Source organism: Schistocerca cancellata, chromosome 8 (assembly GCF_023864275.1).
Source record: "Schistocerca cancellata isolate TAMUIC-IGC-003103 chromosome 8, iqSchCanc2.1, whole genome shotgun sequence".
NCBI classification, from domain to species: Eukaryota; Metazoa; Arthropoda; class Insecta; order Orthoptera; family Acrididae; genus Schistocerca; species Schistocerca cancellata.
Window position 1 is genome coordinate 122,225,007 of NC_064633.1, and position 22,364 is coordinate 122,247,370.

The 22,364-nt window shown below is 40.9% G+C and overlaps 1 protein-coding gene across 1 annotated transcript in view; it reads left to right on the forward strand.

Moving 5' to 3' along the window:
- The window catches only part of LOC126095414 (uncharacterized), a 44,372-nt gene that overhangs the window by 16,867 nt on the left and 5,141 nt on the right, over positions 1 to 22,364 (forward strand). The window contains exon 3 of the mRNA XM_049910212.1: positions 17,547 to 17,654. Within this exon, the coding sequence (XP_049766169.1) occupies positions 17,547 to 17,654 (108 nt within the window). The remainder of the gene's footprint in view (positions 1 to 17,546; positions 17,655 to 22,364) is intronic.

The window sequence follows — 22,364 nt, forward strand, 5'->3', positions numbered from 1 at the left end:
ATAACTGAAAGCTTAACTTTTCTTGTAGCTGTTCTATGTACATTAATTTAAACTTTTGCTGTTTGTGTGTTCACACTAATTAACAGTGATGTTGCTATTGGCTGACTATGTCACGCTTCCTATGCTCTGAATATCTGCTGTCATTGGCTGGCGAGATCAGGTGACATAAGCTGTGACTGGCTTACACAAGCGCATTTCAATCTCGATTTCAATGCTTCGAAACAATGTTTCGAATCTATACTTTCGTAATACGAAAACAAAAATATGCAGCGTATCGTAATGTGAAGATACGCAGCGCAAACGTTGCTGCATATCATAGATCTTCCCAAAGCTTTTTTTCTTCAATTTTTTTCGTTCTGTGTGGTTCAACGTTGCTGCATAAAGTTCCACACTGGTGTATAAAGTTCCACGCTGGTATATAAAACCTTTATCATTCAAAAGATTGATATTTTTACAGTCTAAGGGAAAAAATGAAATGAAATGTCGTACGGCTAAGGCCTCCCGCCGGGTAGACCTGTTGCCTGGTGCGAGTCTTTTGTCGACGCCATTTCGGCGACTTGCGTGTAGGCAGGGTATGTATGATATGATGATGAAGACAACACAACACCCAGTCCCTGAGCGGGGAAAAATTCCCAACCAATCCGGGAATCGAAAGCGGGCCCCCTTGCACAGCATTCTGCCGCGCTGACCCACTGAGCTGTCGAGGCGGACAGCCCAAGGGAAAATATACTGCCACTCATCATAGAAAAAGTGTATTTTTCACCTTGGAAGAAGTATATTTTCACGTGGGAAAAAGTTTGTTTTTACCCAGGAAATCTGGGAATAATCCATGATTTTGTTTTCTTGTCCACGTATACACTCTTTACAGTACATGTCTCAAAGACACTCTTTTACATAACAAATTGGTTATTTAATAATAATCTTTTCTGAAGTTATTTTGAAAGTTTATAATTAACAATTTTACTGTCATTGTTTTAAAAGAAATTAAAAGATGGATAACCAAATGTTGAAATCAATCCAATATACGAAAAATAATTAAGTTGATTAAAATTATAAAATTATTATTATTTACGTCAGATTCACGTTTGAAAACGTGTTCTGGATATGAATGTATAAAATTATGGTCCAAATGGCTCTTAGCACTATGGGACTTAGCATCTGAGGTCATCAGTCCCCTAGAACTTCGAACTACTTAAACCTAACTAACCTAAGGACATCACACACATCCATGGCCAGGGCAGGAGTCGAACCTGCGATCGTAGCGGTCGCGCGGTTCCAGACTGAAGCGCCTAGAACCGCTCGGCCACAACGGTCGGCTATAAAATTATGTTATTGATGTTAAAAGTATACGAAATGCGAGAGTACAGTCTTTTATCTTGTCTGTATCGTATGGTAAACTGATGAAGTCTACTGAATAATTATTTTCGTTAAGTGTATCGAAAATGCAACACATAGCGACAGATGATCCATTGATCAGTTCCGTTGGCGACTGCAGTGTAAATACTTACAACCGAGCCATGTCCCAGTATAACTCACCTTTAGATTTTTCAATTGTCAATTTGTTATATTTAAGAGCTGTTACCAATCCCAATAGGATGAGTGTACATTTTCTGCTTTAATTCATAGTTTATCAGTGGGTTTTCTATTTTTGCACAAAGCAAGACGATGAGAAAAGCAGTAGCACCACACCTTCATATCAGTACCATGTGTCTTTCCTCACTTCAAAATCATCTAAGTTCTAAGTTTTACTAAAACGACTGAATTAGTTCGAGATCTCTACACATATCATTCGTGAAGAAGCATTAATGAAGTAGAAATTTTTCCTTTTACTAAAATATCTAAATGTATAGCAGTGTAGTTTGTGGCTCTTTCAGTTTACTACACACGGTAAAACAATAAGACTTTGACCTTTGTTGTCTCATTGAACTTACGTAAGATAAAGCAGTGCTTTGAAACGAATCAGTTGGTAAAAGGATTGTAAGGATATCTCACATAAAGTTTTTCTTAATCAGAAAACAATCACTTATTACCCATGAAATGAAAAGAATTAAATTTAAAATACAGATCTCAACATCTACATATACACTTGTAACATTTTAACGTACATAGGTTCTGTTTTCTTCGCAGATGACAAGTAGAAAGAAAGCTAATCTCCTTTTACAAAATCATATGAAACAACTAATTATCTTCCATTATTACAGTTGACAAATGACCTTCAGCGTCCAGTCAGAAAAAAAACTAAGCTGCAGGCCAGCAGGATTATTCGATGTTTTCCAATTTTCATAAGACGATAGGACGTGTGTTAAGACATCCAGAAGAACCTCCCATGGTACTATTGGGAGCTGCTGAGGACAAAAGTAGTAGGCGAAGAAAAGAGATTGAAATGCACACAATAAATAATAAAGAACGTTTGGTGCAAGTGGTACGCTGAGATGAAGCGGTTTGTACATGAGAGGAACTGGCCGCGTCCAAACAGTGAGAAGACCGGTGACCCCAGATCGGCCACTGTTGCCAGATCGTGAAGTGAGCTTCAATATGGCCTGCCTACACCGTTGTTCTTCCATCCAAAGCGTCTGAAATAGTATTGATCTGGTTTTCATTGCTTCGTACCATTGACAGCTTCTGAAGTTGACTCACTTCGATGGTGGCTTTCACATACACCAAGGTTTAACGCGCCAAAATCGTCGGTACTTCACCTGTCCTGTGGTAGAAGAGTCTGTTCGAAAATTAATGGTATTTTTGCCTTAGAGAAGTATCAGCCTGTATGCTTAGAGAATTTAAAATAAATAAATAGTTGAGATACAGTTTCATAACAACTTTCACATCATTTCTTTTATAGAAAAAAAGTCAATTAAAATGCTGTTAATGCAATCAGTGACATACATAATACACTATAGACAGTCGAATGGAAAAATTTACAGATGATATTGCTTATAAGGATAGAATACATCACTGTATAACTGTATGTGGTGTTGTTACCTTGGAAGTGTGGGTTCTGGGTGACGAGTGAACTGCTGTCCAACCACTTTAGCAATGGCGGCAGAACTTAGAGATGTAGTCGCTCCTAATACGCACTGAAAACACAGAAAAGCCACGTCGCATTTCGACCGCTCCCAGGGAGAGATCACAACAGAACCCAAGCTGCGCACATTCCTCCTAGTGTCATGTGCATATACATTAGTGTGACCCTTAGCAACATTTTTGTTGTTAGCTGTATTCTTATTTTTGGAAGCGAACTTGTTGTTGCTCGCAATCCGTTAATCCCTTCAAAACAATAAAAAAAAGAGTTGTCTAAAATTTCTGCTCAATTCGACAACTATCAGGCTATCACCAAACGCCTTGAAGTTGGAAAATACCAGACCCCTTTGTGTATCTTTTAATTCCGTTAGAAACTGACACAGTCTTCCAAATTTTCTTTCTTATTCTCATCAAAAAACATTTTGAGCCCAAATTTCCATTAATAATTTCCAAAAATTCATGAAAAACATGTGAAAATTACATTTTTGTTAATAATAAGTACAACTTGTATTAGAAAAACGCATTTAATGTAGAATTTATATAGAAGCAAAATATGATGTATGCGAACAGCAGTCGGGAATTTTGTACGCTGGCCGACGAACTGCAAAGCAAATTTTTTAAACATTTGTGAGACTGTATTTTATACTACATTGGCTTATACATTTTTCTGAAAACAACTGTCGTCCTACTTTTTCAGTTGTGAAACCGGGATCATCCTTTGTGACTATGTAGACTCCCAGGAGTATTAACAGATCAAATTCTTGAGCGGCCTAGCTTTCCTCACCTGATAACGGGGACTAAGTGGACCGCGGAAATATTGTGTGCAGACGACAGTTTCATCCGGCTGAAAATCTGACAAGAATTTAGTCAAGATTATCCTTTCATGTTAATGGATCTTTGTTACTGACAGAAAATCTGTAGAAAGTTTCACCAAGCGCTACAAAAGACACACCTTGATGTTAACAAGGGAAAGAGAATCAACTTTGGCACAGACTGTACCTTTGGCCTTGTTTTTCTTTCCTTCTGCGTTTTCGTCATCTTTATCTGCTTACTGGATACCCTGTGTGATAGTTTTCAGTACTTGTGAGTCCTGGAAGTAGGTTACCGTGGTAGTTCAAAACTAATTTTCGGCAGTCGTTAAGATTAAATTTATATCTTATACCTATTTGCCTCGTTTCCCTAACATTTTTCTTGGGGGAATTGATGATAGAGCATGCGTTTAGGTATCAGGGAGCAACTTCCATGCTGCTAGAGAGAACTTTAGAGGATAAAAACCGCAGGAGAAGACAAGGATTGGGCATATTGAACAAGTAATTGAAGACGAACAGTGTAAGTGCTTCTCCGAGATGAAGAAGCTGGCACAAGACAGGAATTACCAGCTGCTATTGTAATCATTCCAATTGTTGATACCTTTCGTTCTTTTAGTTTTCAGAAACCGAATGAGAGTTTTCCTTATGGATAACATATTCTATACACTACTGTTGGCACTCTGCGTGTTCCTTTTTCCATGTTCTGATGAAAACTGCCCTTCCTTACATTTAGTGGAATTGCAAATGGTTTCCTTACAAACTACCCTTTCTTAGTTTCAAAACAGTGTGTTATTCCTGGATTACGAAACTGGTCTGTGGAATTTCACACTTTGCAGTTAATGCTGTGTCGTTCTCTTTTATGTGTATTCCTGTCCGTAGCTCGTGGTCCTGCGGTAGCGTTCTCGCTTCCGGCGCACGGGGTCCCAGGTTCGATTCCCGGCGGGTCAGGGATTTTTCTCTGCCTCGTGATGACTGGGTGTTGAGTGTTCATCATCATCATTTCATCATCATTGACTTGCAAGTCGTCGAAGTGGCGTCAGCTAAAAAGGACTTGCAATACGGCGGCCGAACTTCCCCGCATGGGGCCTCCCGGCCAACAATGCCGTACGATCATTTCATGTGTATTCCTTTGTTTTGGGAGTAGTGCCAAAAACAGTGTTCTTAAGAAGAACATTTTATATATCTACAATGAGCGAAATACATGTTTTCTACTCTTAATGTTTACAGTATAACCACTTAAGATTCTCCTAAAAAATGACCACATCTGGCGAATGAGCTTTCCAGTTTACAGTGTGCTCAAGACATAAGAACAAAAATAATTGCGACAGTTGTTGATTAGCGATGTTTAGTTTGCAGTCAGATCATGCGTGTGCTATTGATAACTGAGCCTCTAATCCTAGTTACAAAAATTGGAATAAAGCTCATTGGCTCATACATTCAGTATTCTGGCCTTTGACATCAACTTGTGCCCTCACTTCTGCACCCACTCCAGAAACACAATGGCTATGGAAATGTTTTCTTCCGCCCACCTGTATAATATAGACTCGGTAATAGTGCAGAATATGTTTGATAACTCTGTGATCATCTAGTTACTTCCTGGATGGCACAGAACTATCCTACCAAACGCATCTGATACTTTCTCGTCATTTCCATTGAATGATCTGTGCGATTTTCACCTAACTTGTGACATCGGGTTATTAGTTTATGGTTTTTGGTCCAGGAAAACCATTGCACACAGAAACTAGTTAGTTTCATCATTTACGTTGTGAGTATCTATATTAGTCACCACTGGGACAATGTGAGAGAGAGATAAATGACGCAATTCTTCGCTAGCTACATGTTCGCGCCATACAGTGAAGATACGAGGGTCACTCCAAAAGAAATGCACACTATTTTTTTAAAAATCCATATTTTATTCTACATGTCTGAAAGTTTTACAGTGTGTAGATACATCCTTTAGGAACAATATTTTCATTTCTCCACATAATTTCCATCCCTCTCAACTGCCTTACGCCATCTTGGAACCAGCGCCTGTATACCTGCACGGTAAAATTCTGGACCAACCTGTTGGAGCCACTGTTTGGCAGCGGGCAAAAGGGAGTCATCATCTTCATACCTTGTTCCACGAAGAGAGTCTTTTCGTTTCCCAAAGAGATCATAGTCACATGGAGCCAGGCCAGGACTGTAAGGCGGGTGTTTCAGTGTTGTCTATCCGAGTTTTGTGATGGCTTCCATGGTTTTTTGACTGACATGTGGCCGTGCATTGTCGTGCAACAGCAAAACATCCTGCTTTTGGCGATGTGGTCGAACACGACTCAGTCGAGCTTGAAGTTTCTTCAGTGTCGTCACATATGCATCAGAATTTATGGTGGTTCCACTTGGCATGATGTCCACAAGCAAGAGTCTTTCGGAATCGAAAAACACCGTAGCCATGAATTTTCCAGCAGAAGGATGGTTTTGAATTTTTTTTTCTTGGGTGAATTTGCATGATGCCGCTCCATTGATTGCCTCTTCGTCTCTGGTGAAAAAGATGGAGCCATGTTTCATCACCTGTCACAATTGTTGCAAGAAATTCATCTGTTCCAAAAGTTCGCTGCATACCGTTTTTCTTGTTTCTTTGTGAGCCACTGTCAACATCCTGGGAACCCACCGGGCACAAACCTTTTTTAACGCCAATACTTTCAGTATTTTGCACACTTCCTTCCCCTAGCCCAACGTAGCGTGACAATTCCTTCAGTGTGATGCGTCTTTCAGCAGTCACCAATTTGTTAACTCTCTGCACATTGTCTGGAGTGTGTGCAACACGAGGCCTGCTGCTGCGAGGACAGTCCTCAATATTGCCGTGCCCGCTTTCATCACGTAACCTGCTTGCCCACCGACTAACTGTACTGCGATCGACAGCAGCATCTCCATACACCTTTTTCAACCTGTTGTGGATGTTTCCCACTGTCTCGTCTTCACAGGACAGGAATTCTATGACAGCACGTTGCTTCTGACGAACGTCAAGTGTAGCAGCCATCTTGAAGACATCATGTGACGGCGCCATTCACGGGAACATGTTGAACAAGTTTGAAAACAAGTGGGAAGGATGTATCTACACACTGTAAAACGTTCACACATGCAGAATGAAAACTGTACTTTTACAAAAATAGTGTGCATTTCATTTGGAGGGACCATCGTACCAACAGCTCCCTCTTCCAATCTTGATGGAGCCAGGCTTTTTTCCTTTTCTACACAGAGCTATAAGCAGCTAGATAGAAAATTAATAAGGAAAAACTTCACAAAATCCTCCACCGTGAGTTTTCCCGCTATTTTCAGTATGTCGTATGTGTGGCTGAGAAACAGTATTGCATGCTTTTTAATGGCTGTAGTTTTCGCTTCTGAAAGGGTAATTGTAGGTTTTTTGTGAATAGACAGTTATGGTACAATATTTTGTGCTACTAGATATCCATTCTGTCTGAGTCTGATTCAGAACAGCACCTAGATACAGAGTGGTTTCAATGTTCAAAGTGCATAATGTCTTATTAATTTGTGACGATTTAGGCACTTCATCCTTAATTTATTATGCTACTTTGCTACTCATATGTATCAGTAAAATGTTTAATTTTCACAGTTTTTCCAATAGTTTATTATACACAACAATGAACACAAGAGAGAAATTAATCATAATAACAATAATTTTCTCACTTTTTTAAGCAGTTTCTCAGTGGTCAGGTATATAATACTTTCCACACTTGTAGAAAGCTACTGATTCTGTGGTATCACGAATCGACACAACCCTATCAGCGTATCAGAGTTGGTAACAGAATTAGAAGGTTCTGTCCATTGCCTGTAGCAATCGTGTAAGATCTGGCGGACCTAATGGTGCACACCCACTGAGCCACGCCTCCAGGAGCTCTGCACTTCAAGCGCCCTGTCTTGCCACAATATAGGATGGCCTGCGGAAGCGACTCAGTACATTCCTCCTTGGAGGCTCTTCCTGTTGACATTGATAACAGGACTATTTCTTGTTGCATCATTTCTAATGAGTGTTCGTACATTTGGGGAATACAAGTTAAGTAAATCTCCTGTCTGCTGTGTTACTTTTTCTCTGATCATTTCTGCTTCTGTCCAGCTTTCCTACAACGACAGTTGCTGCATCACTGTGTAGCCCTTAATTTACCTTTGTGTACAAAGTGGTACACACCAGATTCGGAGTGAACACTGTCATATTCAAAGTGACTCTTCGTCCTGAAACCTTTCTTCTTGACAGGTCCTTCTGTGAAATCAGTTGATTGCAGGCGAGCGTTAACGCGCGGTAGCAACACTCGATGCACTGTTCTTGGTCCTTTTTCTTGCACTGCCACCGAAAGGGGTCTCAGTCATTGGCAATAAGAGACAGCTTCCATGGACACACCTCTCGGAAGCAGTTCATAGTACACAACAACCTTATTGAGTCACGATATCCAAAACATTGTATATTCAGACTCCCCTCTTGTTTAGCCATCAATTTCTTCTTATGAGGTTAATATTGTAATATCCTGCTCACTCGTCTAATATACGTTGCCTAGGAAGCTGTTTTCTTGGATCGCTAGACAACAATTCAAGCAAATCACATTAACGGAGTTTATTACAGTAAGTTAAATTGACAATACATTACTGGCCATTAAAATTGCTGCACCACGAATATGACGTGCTACAGACGCGAAATTTAACCGACAGGAAGAAGATGCTGTGATATGCAAATGATTAGCTTTTCAGAGCATTCACGACAGGTTGGCCCCAGTGGCGTCACCTACAACGTGCTGACATGAGGAAAGTTTCCAACCGATTTCTCATACACAAACAGCAGTTGACCGGCGTTGCCTGGTGAAATGTTGTTATGATGACTCGTGTAAGGAGGATAAATGCGTACCATCACGTTTCCGACTATGATAAAGGTCGTATTGTAGCCTATCGCAGATTGCGGTTTATCGTATCGCGACATTGCTGCTCGCGTTGGTCGGGATACAACGACTGTTAGCAGAAGATGGAATCGGTGGATTCAGGAGACTAATACGGAACGCCGTGCTGGATCCCAACGGCCTCGTATTACTAGCAGTCGAGATGACAGGCATCTTATCCGCATGGCTGTAACGGATCGTGCAGCCACGTCTCGATCCCTGAGCCAACAGATGGGGACGTTTGCAAGGCAACAACCATCTGCACGAACAGTTCGACGACGTTTACAGCAGCATGGAGTATCAGCTCGGAGACCGTGGATGCGGTTACCTTTGACGCTGCATCACAGACAGGGGCGCCTGCGAACGTGTACTCAACGACGTACCTGGGTGCACGAATGGCGAAACGTCATTTTTTCGGATGAATCCCGGTTCTGTTTACAGCATCATGATGGTCGCATCCGTGTTTGGCGACATCGCGGTGAACGCACATTGGAAAAATTGTATTCGTCATCTCCATACTGGCATATCACCCGGCGTGATGGTATGGGGTGCCATTGGTTGCACGTCTCAGTCACCTCATGGTCACATTGATGGCACTTTGAACAGTGGACGCTACATTTCAGATGTGTTACGACCCGTGGCTCTACCTTTCATTCGATCCCTGTGAAACCCTACATTTCAACAGGATAACGTACGACCGCATGTTGCAGGTCCTGTACAGGCCTTTCTGGATACAGAAAATGTTCGACTGCTGCCCTTGCCAGCACATTCTCCAGATCTCTCACAAAATGAAAACGTCTGGTCAATGGTGGCCGAGCAACTGGCTCGTAACAATGCGCCAGTCAACTATGGTACCGTGTTGAAGCTGCATGGGCAGCTGTACCTGTACACGCTATCCAAACTCTGTTTGACTCAATGCCCAGGCGCATCAAGGCCGTTATTACGGCCAGAGATCTGGTTTGATGCGGCCCGCCACGAATTCCTTTCCTGTGCTAATCTCTTCATCTCAGAGTAGCACTTGCAACCTACGTCCTCAATTATTTGCTTGACGTATTCCAATCTCTGTCTACCTCTACAGTTTTTGCCCTCTACAGCTCCCTCTAGTACCATGGAAGTCATTCCCTCATGTCTTAACAGATGTCCTATCATCCTGTCCCTTCTCCTTCTCAGTTTTTTCCACATATTCCTTTCCTCTCCGATTCTGCGTAGAACCTCCTCATTCCTTACCTTATCAGTCCACCTAATTTTCAACATTCGTCTATAGCACCACATCTCAAATGCTTCGATTCTCTTCTATTCCAGTTTTCCCACAGTCCATGTTTCACTACCATACAATGCTATACTCCAGACGTACATCCTCATAAATTTCTTCCTCAAATTAAGGCTGGTATTTGATATTAGTAGACTTCTCTTGGCCAGAAATGCCTTTTTTGCCATAGCGAGTCTGCTTTTGATGTCCTCCTTGCTCCGTCCGTCATTGGATATTTTACTGCCTAGGTAACAGAATTCCTTAACTTCATTGACTTCGTGACCATCAATCCTGATGTTAAGTTTCTCGCTTTTCTCATTTCTACTACTTCTCATTACCTTCGTCTTTCTCCGATTTACTCTCAAACCATACTGTGTACACATTAGACTGTTCATTCCGTTCAGCAGATCATTTAATTCTTCTTCACTTTCACTCAGGATAGCAATGTCATCAGCGAATCGTATCATTGATATCCTTTCACCCTGAATTTTAATTCCACTCCTGAACCTTTCTTTTATTTCCATCATTGCTTCCTCGATGTACAGATTGAAGAGTAGGAGCGAAAGGCTACACCCTTGTCTTACACCCTTCTTAATACGAGCACTTCGTTCTTGATCGTCCACTCTTATTATTCCCTCTTGGTTGTTGTACATATTGTATATGACCCGTCTCTCCCTATAGCTTATCCCTACTTTTTTCAGAATCTCGAACAGCTTGCACCATTTTATACTGTCGAACGCTTTTTCCAGGTCGACAAATCCTATGAAAGTGTCTTGATTTTTCTTTAGCCTTGCTTCCATTATTAGCCGTAACGTCAGAATTGCCTCTCTTGTCCCTTTACGTTTCCTAAAGCCAAATTGATCGTCACCTAGCGCATTCTCAATTTTCTTTTCCATTCTTCTGTATATAATTCTTGTAAGCAGCTTCGATGCAAGAGCTGTTAAGCTGATTGTGCGATAATTCTCGCACTTGTCAGCTCTTACCGTCTTCGGAATTGTGTGGATGATGCTTTTCCGAAAGTCAGATGGTATATTGCCAGACTCATATATTCTACACACCAACGTGAATAGTCGTTTTGTTGCCACTTCCCCCAATGATTTTCGAAATTCTGATGGAATGTTATCGATCCCTTCTGCCTTATTTGGCCGTAAGTCCTCCAAAGCTCTTTTAAATTCCGATTCTAATACTGGATTCCCTATCTCTTCTAAATCGACTCCTGTTTCTTCTTCTATCACATCAGACAAATCGTCACCCTCATAGAGGCTTTCAATGTATTCTTTCCACCTATCTGCTCTCTCCTCTGCATTTAACAGTGGAATTCCCGTTGCACTCTTAATGTTACCACCGTTGCTTTTAATGTCACCAAAGGCTGTTTTGACTTTCCTGTATGCTGAGTCTGTCCTTCCGACAATCATATCTTTTTCGATGTCTTCACATTTTTGCTGCAGCCATTTCGTCTTAGCGTCCCTGCACTTCATATTTATTTCATTCCTCAGCGACTTGTATTTCTGTATTCCTGATTTTCCCGGAACATGTTTGTACTTCCTCCTTCCATCAATCAACTGAAGTATTTCTTCTGTTACCCATGGTTTTTTCGCAGCTACCTTCTTTGTACCTACGTTTTCCTTCCCAACTTCTGTGATGGCCCTTTTTAGAGATGTCCATTCCTCTTCAACTGTACTGCCTACTGCGCTATTCCTTATTGCTGTATCTATAGCGTTAGAGAACTTCAAACGTATCTCGTCATTCCTTAGTACTTCCGTATCCCACTTCTTTGCGTATTGATTCTTCCTGACTAATGTCTTGAACTTCAGCCTACTCTTCATCACTACTATATTGTGATCTGAGTCTATATCTGCTCCTGGGTACGCCTTACAATCCAGTATCTGATTTCGGAATCTCTGTCTGACCATGATGTAATCTAATTGAAATCTTCCCGAAACTCCCGGCCTTTTCCAAGTATACCTCCTCCTCTTGTGATTCTTGAACAGGGTATTCGCTATTACTAGCTGAAACTTGTTACAGAACCCAATTAGTCTTTCTCCTCTTTCATTCCTTGTCCCAAGCCCATATTCTCCTGTAACCTTTTCTTCTACTCCTTCCCCTACAACTGCATTCCAGTCGCCCATGACTATTAGATTTTCGTCCCCCTTTACATACTGCATTACCCTTTCAATATCCTCATACACTTTCTCTATCTGTTCATCTTCAGCTTGCGACGTCGGCATGTATACCTGAACTATCGTTGTCGGTGTTGGTCTGCTGTCGATTCTGATTAGAACAACCCGGTCACTGAACTGTTCACAGTAACACACCCTCTGTCCTACCTTCCTATTCATAACGAATCCTACACCTGTTATACCATTTTCTGCTGCTGTTGATATTACCCGATACTCATCTGACCAGAAATCCTTGTCTTCCTTCCACTTCACTTCACTGACCCCTACTATATCTAGATTGAGCCTTTGCATTTCCCTTTTCAGATTTTCTAGTTTCCCTACCACGTTCAAGCTTCTGAAATTCCACGCCCCGACTCGTAGAACGTTATCCTTTCGTTGATTATTCAATCTTTTTCTCATGATAACCTCCCCCTTGGCAGTCCCCTCCCGGAGATCCGAATGGGGGACTATTCCGGAATCTTTTGCCAATGGAGAGATCATCATGACACTTCTTCAATTACAGGCCACATGTCCTGTGTATGCGCGTTCGTGTCTTTAATGCAGTGGTTTCCATTGCCTTCTGCATCCTCATGTCGTTGATCATTGCTGATTCTTCCGCCTTTAGGGGCAATTTCCCACCCCTGAACCTCTATCCGCTCCTCCGCCCTCTTTGACAAGGCCGTTGGCAGAATGAAGCTGACTTCTTATGCCGGAAGTCTTCGGCTGCCAATGCTGATTATTTATCAAAATTTAGGCAGTGGCGGGGATCGAACCACGGGCATCCCTCTAGATCTATGCTCCCAAATTGCGTGAAAATGTAATCACATGTCAGTTCTAGTATAATATATTTGTTCAATGAATACCCGTTTATCATCTGCATTTCTCCTTGGTGTAGCAATTTTAATGGCCAGTAGTGTACTTAACTTTGTGTATTCATAAATGTGTGTCGCAAGCAAATGGCGACATGCAAGTAATCAATGTCCTTCGGTATACGCAATTTCAATGCAAATAAAACGAAACAGTTCATAGGTCACTGCTGTAGCATTTGTATGACGGCTAGTCCTCCTCTGCGGCCGCGGCTAGGCCGCGCGGTGCTTATATTCTCTTCGTATAGATGTCACTCCAATCGTGGTGCCGGGTTCGTCAGCGTACTATTGGCTGACGTCGGTTCACAGCCCTCCCTGCTCTTCCGTTCTTCATCGCCGTGCCGGCGCCTATCGTTACGCTGAAACAAACACTAAAGCGTTAACAATACTGCATAGGGACACCCACTTGAACTTTCCTGCTTTGAATTATGGCTTGCAGTACTCCTACGCATTGCGCATTGAATGCAAACGTCGCACTAATGATAAATGGTATGACTTCATCACATTTTTCTAATTGTTGGGACTTCTTGAACATCTAGAATAATTTATGTCATCTCTCTTGAATCGGAAAAATCATTTTATGGCGTGATTTCTCTAACAAAACTCGATCTAACCACGACACAAATATTTATAACGGCCTACGCTGCCTTCAGCCCTCTGCTAAACGCAAAGCGGACGACGTGTCGCAAGTGTTAGATTTTGTTCCGCTTGAGACTGTTTTGTAACACTTAAACCTTTAAGTAAGCAAAATTCAAGACACAACTGAAAGATAAATCTAGAATGTAAAAAACGATAATTGATAAATACACTCATAGTAATCTTCTCGCCGTCAAGCCTAACATAAACGTTTCGAATTTACATACCTACTCAATTTGGCTGCAGCTGTGACGGTAGTTCGCACATTTTGTTATTCCTCACGACATATGCTGCGGGAGGAATGGCGGCACCATTGCTGTTAGTGCATTGTGTTCAGTAGGTTTATTGAAGTTATTTCAGGCGGAAAATAAAACTACAATAATAAACAGTTACATGCTTGCCAACGTAAGAGCAGTAACGATGCCAATGTGTGCGGCACCACCATTACTTGATCGGATGTCGGCTGGCGTCAGGCGGCCCGTGGCTTGTGGCCCTAGCGTGCTTCCGAGCATAATTTGTTCTAATATTGATGCACCCTGGAATTCTTCTGTGCAAATCTTCCTCGAAGGTTCAGTATTACTGATAGGCTGAAAAGTGAACCAAATCGTCTTTGAATTTGGACATCGGAATGGTACTTCTAGCAAACTAACAATTCTGGCTTAAAAAAATTTAGTGGTACGAGGTGACACGAACTCATGACTTTGCGTCTGTAGTGTACGAATTGCTGTCACTACGCCACAAGTCGGTACAGTACTACAACATCGTTGGAAGACAACAACACTTCCTCCAGAAACTTCTGCATCCTGCAACATTGCCAGACTGTATAAATGGCTTGACTTCTGAAGAATCCTCAGGGACGGCCAGTTTTATTGGCACATTAATCGTCTGTCGCTCGCGTGGATGACACTCGTCATCCACATGACTTTCCCGCTCAATTTTGTCTGACAGGGCGGGATTGAGACCGCGCCATTTTCAGTACCTTTCTGTTAACTCTCCAGCAGTTAGCTCCAATCATTGTTGGCTTTCAGTCACATCATAATAGTCTGGAGGACACCAGCCATCCGCGCGAGCTTTGCTGCCACAATCTGAAACAAAGTAAGTCTGTATTACTTTATTGCTTTCCTAGATTCAATCGATCTTTCATGTGCGTAAATGTGGGCTTACTGAAACTGACTGCAGTTACCTTTCGTGTTACCTAGTATTATCTTTCTTTTTAGATAGTGGAGGAAATGTTAAAAGCAAAAAAACCTCGGACAGAGTTTAGTAGAGATCCTAATGTATGGTTGGATGATTCAATGAAGATGTTCACAGTGACAGCGCTGACTCAGAGACTGAGGACTGTGTTCATGGAAGCGGTCACGATTCAGGAACAGAACAAGAAGTGCCAGAGAGTGACGAATATGAGTCACAGGAAGAAGTAACGCAAGAGGATGCCTTTCTTTTAGGGAAAGATGGAATAACTAAACGGCGGAAAAATAAATATCCTATCATTGTTAGAAGCAGATCTTGTAATATCATTACGCATTTGCCTGGACCAAAAAATCAAGTTCGTATAAAAAAGACAGAAATAGAAATTCTGAATTTGTTCTTGGATGGAAACATAATAAGCATTATCGCAACATGCACTAATATATCCATCAGTGAAGTTGATGGTAACGTCTCTAGGGAAAGGGATGCGATAGAGATCAGAGCTTTCATTGGTTTGTTATATCTGTGTGGATCTTTGAGATGTTCTAGGAAGAGTATATCGAAATTGTGGGATAACTCAAAGGGAAAAGGACTTTAATCATGTTATTTATGCGTAAGTGGAAACCGATTCAGGTTTCTGTTGATGTCTTAGGTTTGATAATATCCGTGATAGAGGTGTTCGCAGAGAGACTGACAAGTTGGCTCCTATCAGAGAAGTAGTTGAACCTTTCACGAACGATTGCCAAAAATTTTTTCCACCTAGTGAATATCTTACTGTTGACGAACAGCTTTTGGAATTTAGAGGAGACTGGCCATTCATTCAGGCAATATATCCCTAGCAAACCACCAAATTATGGGTTAAAAGTGTTTGCTTTGGTTGATGTAAAAACAGCTTACACTTTGAATTTAGAACCGTACGTCGGTAAGCAACCAGAGGGACCATGTAATGCTAGTAAATCAGTTGAAGATACTGTTCTTCGAATGGTCAAACATTGGAATGTATTATACTGTGTACGAATATTAAATTATTATATTTAGATTTAATAAAAAATCATAAAATCAGTCATAAAGACCGTTCAAAGTATACAAATAGACCGCTTGCTTTGTGGATGACGCCCGTCATCCGCGCGAGTGACCATCTCACGAATTTTCGCGCGAGTAACGGAGGGTTAAGTGAACGACTCAGCTATAGTAAGTACAGTGACCCACAGGCAGCCAAGGTTTGTGTCAAAACACTGTACCACCACCTTTCAGTCAAAGCGACATTTTTAACAAATTTTGTATGCACGGGTTGTTCAAAAAGTCTCTCCGCAGTGACGTATGGTTGTTAGCCATGCGTGCCGTGTGCCACAGTGAACATACCGAAATGAAACTCACTGAAATAAACGTTATTAATTTATTGAATATTCATTTTTACTTACAAATTTTCACATTAAATGTTAAAAGTGTCCCCCCTGTTGTTGAATACACAATTCAATTCGTCTAATCATGTTTCCAAACACAAGCTGTAACATTTCTTCTGTAACAGAAGGACTAAAAGCGGATACTGCAGTTTTCAATTCATCGATGGATTTTGGACGGTTTTTATCGACAGTTGCTTTCGCTGCACCCCAGAAGGAAAAGTCAGGTGATGTTAGGTCAGGCGATCGTGGAGGCCAAAGTCCCCGTGAAACTATGCGATCACAAAAACATCAGCAAGCAGTGACATTGAAAAGCGAGCTGTATGCGCTGTTGCACCACCTTGTCGAAAATAACCAGTATTTCACTTAACACACGTTCTCCTATGAATGGATACAGAATATCACTGCAGTATCGTTGTGCTTTTATTGTTTCATCGAAAAATAATGGGACCCACAATTCGACGTCTAGAAATTGCAATCAAGATTCCTATTTTCACAGAATGAAGTGGTTCCTCATGAATACACAATGGATTTGCAGTACTCCACATACGAGAATTTTGCGAGTTCATGTACCCGGATAAATGTACGCCTCTTCAGTGAAAAACGTTTTAGTAAGAATATTCCTTTCATTTTGTTGAACGAAATTTTTGAACCATTGACAATAATGGAGTATCTTGCCATGATAAGTATTTTTCAGTTCTTGCACGACTCTATGGGAAAAGTTCTAATTTTTTCCTTCCACTTGAAGGGAAGTAAACTAGGCAGGCGAACAATCATACGACACGCGCGGCTAACAACCTTACGGCACTGCCGAGAGGCTTTTTGAACACCCCGTACAAATAGATTTACTTTTTATAAGATTACTCTTCGGTTGCACAGGTAAAAAATTTTCAACTTTTCAAAAAAAAAAAGAAAAATTTTTTACCTGTGCAACCTAAGAGCTGTATTTTCAAATAATATTATAAATTTCGTCTATTTCTGCATTATCGGCCATGTTCAAAATTGTAAATAGATTTACTTTGATTATATGAGGAACCTGTATGACATGGTCACTTTAGTGCGCTATTTCAAGGAAAATATCATATGGATGTGGCTGCCCAAACGTGATTTTCGTCCCTCATACTTCTACTGAATAACCGTTTTCATTCGTTTTCATCTAATTGTTGCTACCGCAGCGTCACGAGCTACCTCTGCGCTGTCCTGATTATCTTTACAGTCTAGTAACGTGTAGCTCCCACATTCGATATGTGATGACTACTACTATGATTTTTGTAACTTTACCAACCTGCTCGTTTACAGCATGGGAGTGGACGGACGAGCGTGTGTGCTGCGCGCCATATGTGAGGCCGCCGAGACGCCACTGCGCCAGGACTCGCTGCTCGCCGAGCTCAGCCACTTGCTGCTCACGTGAGTCCCTCCTCGTCCTGCTGAACTCGCTACACTGTCACGGCATTGATGTTTCACATTAGACGTAATTAGTCTCCTACTTGTATTTTACAACATTCAAATCAAAAACTGAAATTTGTAGCACACTACCATATAAATGAAAATATAACTGCACATGAAATATTCCGTTCTATTGGAAAAGCTTGCATATATCTCCTCCTACCATCCTGTCAGATATATCTCAATGTTCAGCAAGAGCTTCGAAAGCACTTCCAACAACATTCCTGTACATACAAAACATTGCACACACCCCTCCCTGTCAACCTTCGCCTTTTCCATCTTGCCACAAAAGTGACTCAATTCCTATTTCACCATTTAAACAATTGAAAAATGCCATCTTTGTATCCCTCGGCCGCTAAAGAGTATATGATTATGTGTAGCACTCTGGTCTCCTTTTCAAATTATGGACCGGTGAACTTTCAATAAAGAATTTCCGCCTCAATGGATCCTTTATATCTACCGACCATACCATGTAACCATAAAACCACCAGCTCCCTCATCTTACACCCCATTTCTGGTGTGGAAATAGACCCTGTATTTTCTTTACTCCTGTAGCACCTTCTAGAGGAAGAAAACATCAAGTGATTGTATCAATAGAGACTCACACCGGAATGCAAATGGTAGAAACTAGAGACAGTATTGAAGAAGAGTGGGAAGATTAAAAACAGCAATGTTGAAAATAGCCAACGAGGTACTAAGGAAAAGTAAAGCATCAAACTGGAATAGGGGTATGAAAAAATGGAATACAGAAAAGATTAAAAACAGCAATGTTGAAAATAGCAAATGAGGTACCAGGGCAAAGTAAAGTATGAAACTGGAATACATGTCTGAAAAAATGGAATACAGAAATAGCTAATAATATTAAAGAAAAACACAACGTTTATAACACTTATTCATAAGCACGAATAAATGAAGCCTGGGAAAAATACGAACAGATAAGAAACAAAACAAAGAATTTTAAAGAAAAGATACCATAGTAAATCCTAGGAAAGATTCATTGCTAACATTGAACACGACATTCCCAGAAGACAGAATATAGTGTTTAAACTTACGAAGCATACAAATAAAATGGAAAAAGATGCTGCAAATACTAACATAATAATAACAGAAAATTATTGGACACAGTGTTACAAAAATGTATGGTATGATGAAGATAGTGAAGAAAGTTATTCCATAAAAATCAATAATAATAAATCTGTAGATCAAATAGACAACAGAATTAAAAGTAACCTTAAATTAACAAAAAATAGGAAATCTACTGGCCTAAATGACTTTAACGCTGAATTAACCAAATACAGGGGAACCATTTTAGAATTTTGCTTCCTCCATTTTTTAAATATGTGTTGGAAGAACTGTTCTGTACCTGAAGAATGGAATACAGGTTGATAAGGTAACAAGACCTCTTTTGTGAAACATATTGGAAATAAAAGGTTTTCCAAAACAACTTTTTAATACCATAAATACTCTATATGTAAATACAAAAATAGTTATGAGTTCACATTAGAAAATGTCAGATGAAATATTAATAAATCAAGATGTTCGACAAGGTGCAGTTTCTAACCTACTTTATATATTGACGACCTAGTTATGAAGTGGAAGGATGAAATACACTTAGGAATTTAAATAGTATTTAGTGTACCACTAAATACTCTGTTAGGTGGTGCTGACCAGACAATTATACAGAAAACAGAAGATTGTTTACAAAGAGCAGTATAGAGCCAAAACGCAGTATATTACAACTTAAATATATCTGTATATAAAAGAAAGATAATGGCTTTCAAAGGAAAGAATCCACACAGATCGAAAATAACAATAAATGAGAAAATCTTAGAACAGATATCACGCTTCAGTTATCTAGGATGTAATGTTAGTTTTAACTATGACGGAGACACTACGAAAAAGATTAATAAAATCAGAATATCTTCGGATCAATTGGAAGAACTTTGGGAAGAAACAACAAGAAAGAAAAAACGAAATTTTATAAGGTTATGGCTGTACCTATTCTTGTGCATAGTTCCAAGTCATGCACAGTAACAAAAAAAGAAAAATCACGTATGCAAGCAGCAGAGTTGAAGCTCTTGAGATATTTAAGAAGCTGTAATAACGTTGATAAAACGAGGAATGAAACAATAAGATCAGATTTTAAAATGATCAGATAGAAGAGAACAGAGCGAAATGGAAGGATGATGTTGACAGAATGAAAGAAAATATAGTGCCTAAAACGATAATAAATCAGCGGCCGACTGGAAAAAGAGAGCTAGGTAGACCTCATAAGAGATGGATGGATGGATAATAGAGATCGGAAAAGATGATTACAGTGCCTAATCCTTGGAAGGAATTGACGATGATTCATGAAAAGAATGTAATACAGCGACATAAGTTACTTAGGGATGAAATAAACAGGAAGCGCAGGGGAGATATGGCGGGATATCTGTAGGAAAAATGCGAAGAAAGCGAAAAGAAACGGTCGTCAGCAGTACGCATTTCACGCATAGAGACAGCGAGGCAACCTTTGGTGAAATTAAAACAAAAGGGCGTCAACATTAAGAGTGCTGTGGGAATTCTACTGCTAAATGCACTGAAGAAAGCGGATAGGCGGAATAAGTATACTAAAATTGTTACAGATCCCTGAAATACCGACTATCATATGAGGCAGAAGGCATAGGAACCACACCTTCGAAATTTCTAAAATCTATTGAGGCAAATGGCAACCATACCACAATTCAAGTTGGCTTGTAGTACATCTGAGTCTGGAGACTTTCGGAAAAATACCATCAACAACATCCTAGAAATTGGACGGAGAGATAACAGCGAGAACTGTGGCACAATCAGATTAATATCTCGTGCGTCCAAGTTGCTGACAGAATAATGTAAGGAGCAACGAACCGCCACTAAATTTAGTACGAAATATTCATCTAATTAGAACAGATGAACACTACTGGCCATTAAAATTGCTACACCAAGAAGAAATGAAGATGATAAACGGGTATTCGTTGGACACATATATTATACTATAACTGACATGTGATTACATTTTGTGTTGTGTGCTGTCCTTAGGTTAGTTAGGTTTAAGTAGTTCTAAGTTCTAGGGGACTTATGACCACAGCAGTTGAGTCCCATAGTGCTCAGAGCCATTTGAACCATTTGATTACATTTTCACGCAATTTGGGTGCATAGATCCTGAGAAATCAGTACCCAGAACAACTACCTCTGGCCGTAATAACGACCTTGATACGCCTGGGCATTGAGTCAAACAGAGCTTGGATGGCGTGTACGGGTACAGCTGACTAGGCAGCTTCAACACGATACCACAGTTCATCAAGAGTAGTGACTGCCATATTGTGACGAGCCAGTTGCTCGGCCACCATTGACCAGACGTTTTCAATTGGTGGGAGATCTGGAGAATGTGCTGGCCAGGGCGGCTGTCGAACATTTTCTGTATCCAGAAAGGCCCATACAGGTAAAGGTCGTGCGTTATCCTGCTGAAATGTAGGGTTCCGCAGGGATCGAATGAAGGGTAGAGCCACGGGTCGTAACACATCTGAAATATAACGTCCACTGTTCAAAGTGCCGTCAATGCGAGCAAGAGGTGACCGAGACGTGTAACCAATGGCACCCCATACCATCTCGCCGGGTGAACGCCAGTATGGCGATGACAAATACTCGCTTCCAATGTGCGTTCACCGCAATAACGCCAAACACGTATGTGACCATCATGATGCTGTAAACAGAACCGGGATTCATCCGAAAAAATGACGTTTTGCCATTCGTGCACTCATTCGTCGTTGAGTACACCATCGCAGGCACACCTGTCTGTGAAGCAGCGTCAAGGGTAACCGCAGCCGTGGTCTCCCAGTTGATAGTTGATGTTGCTGCAAACGTTGTCGAACTGTTCGTGCAGATGGTTGTTATCTTGCAAACGTCCCCATCTGTTGACTCAGGGATCGAGACGTGGCTGCATGATCCGTTACAGCCATGCGGATAAGATGCCTCTCATCTCGACTGCTAGTGATACGAGGCCGTTGGGATCCAGCACGACGTTCCATATAAGCCTCCTGAACCCACCGATTCCATATTCTGCTAACAGTAATTCGATCTCGACCAACGCGAGCAGCAATGTCGCGATAGGACAAACCGCAATCGCGATAGACTACAATCCGTCCTTTATCAAAGTCGGAAACGTGATGGTACGCATTTCTCCTCCTTACACGAGGCATCACAATAACGTTTCACCAGGCAACGCTGGTCAACTGCTGTTTGTGTATGAGAAATCGGTTGGAAACTTTCCTCATGTCAGCACGTTGTAGGTGTCGCCACCGGCGCCAACCTCGTGTGAATGCTCTGAAAAGCTAATCATTTGCATATCACAGCATCTTCTTCCTGTCGGTTAAATTTCGCGTCTGTAGCAAGTCATCTTCGTGATGTAGCAATTTTAATGGCCAATAGTGTATTTGAAATATAAACTATTCAGTTAAGACCCAACGCAATTGGGTTTTCCTTCTTCAAAATACAGTTGATGACAGTTGTATTACTAAACGACTATTGCAGAACCCAGTTGCAATTGCAGGTGGCCCACATGACAGTTTCCAGGAATCACAAAAATTTTACTATCAATATTTCGCCCAATTATTGACTGACTTTAAAAGTTTATAGTGCTGTCATAATCTAGTT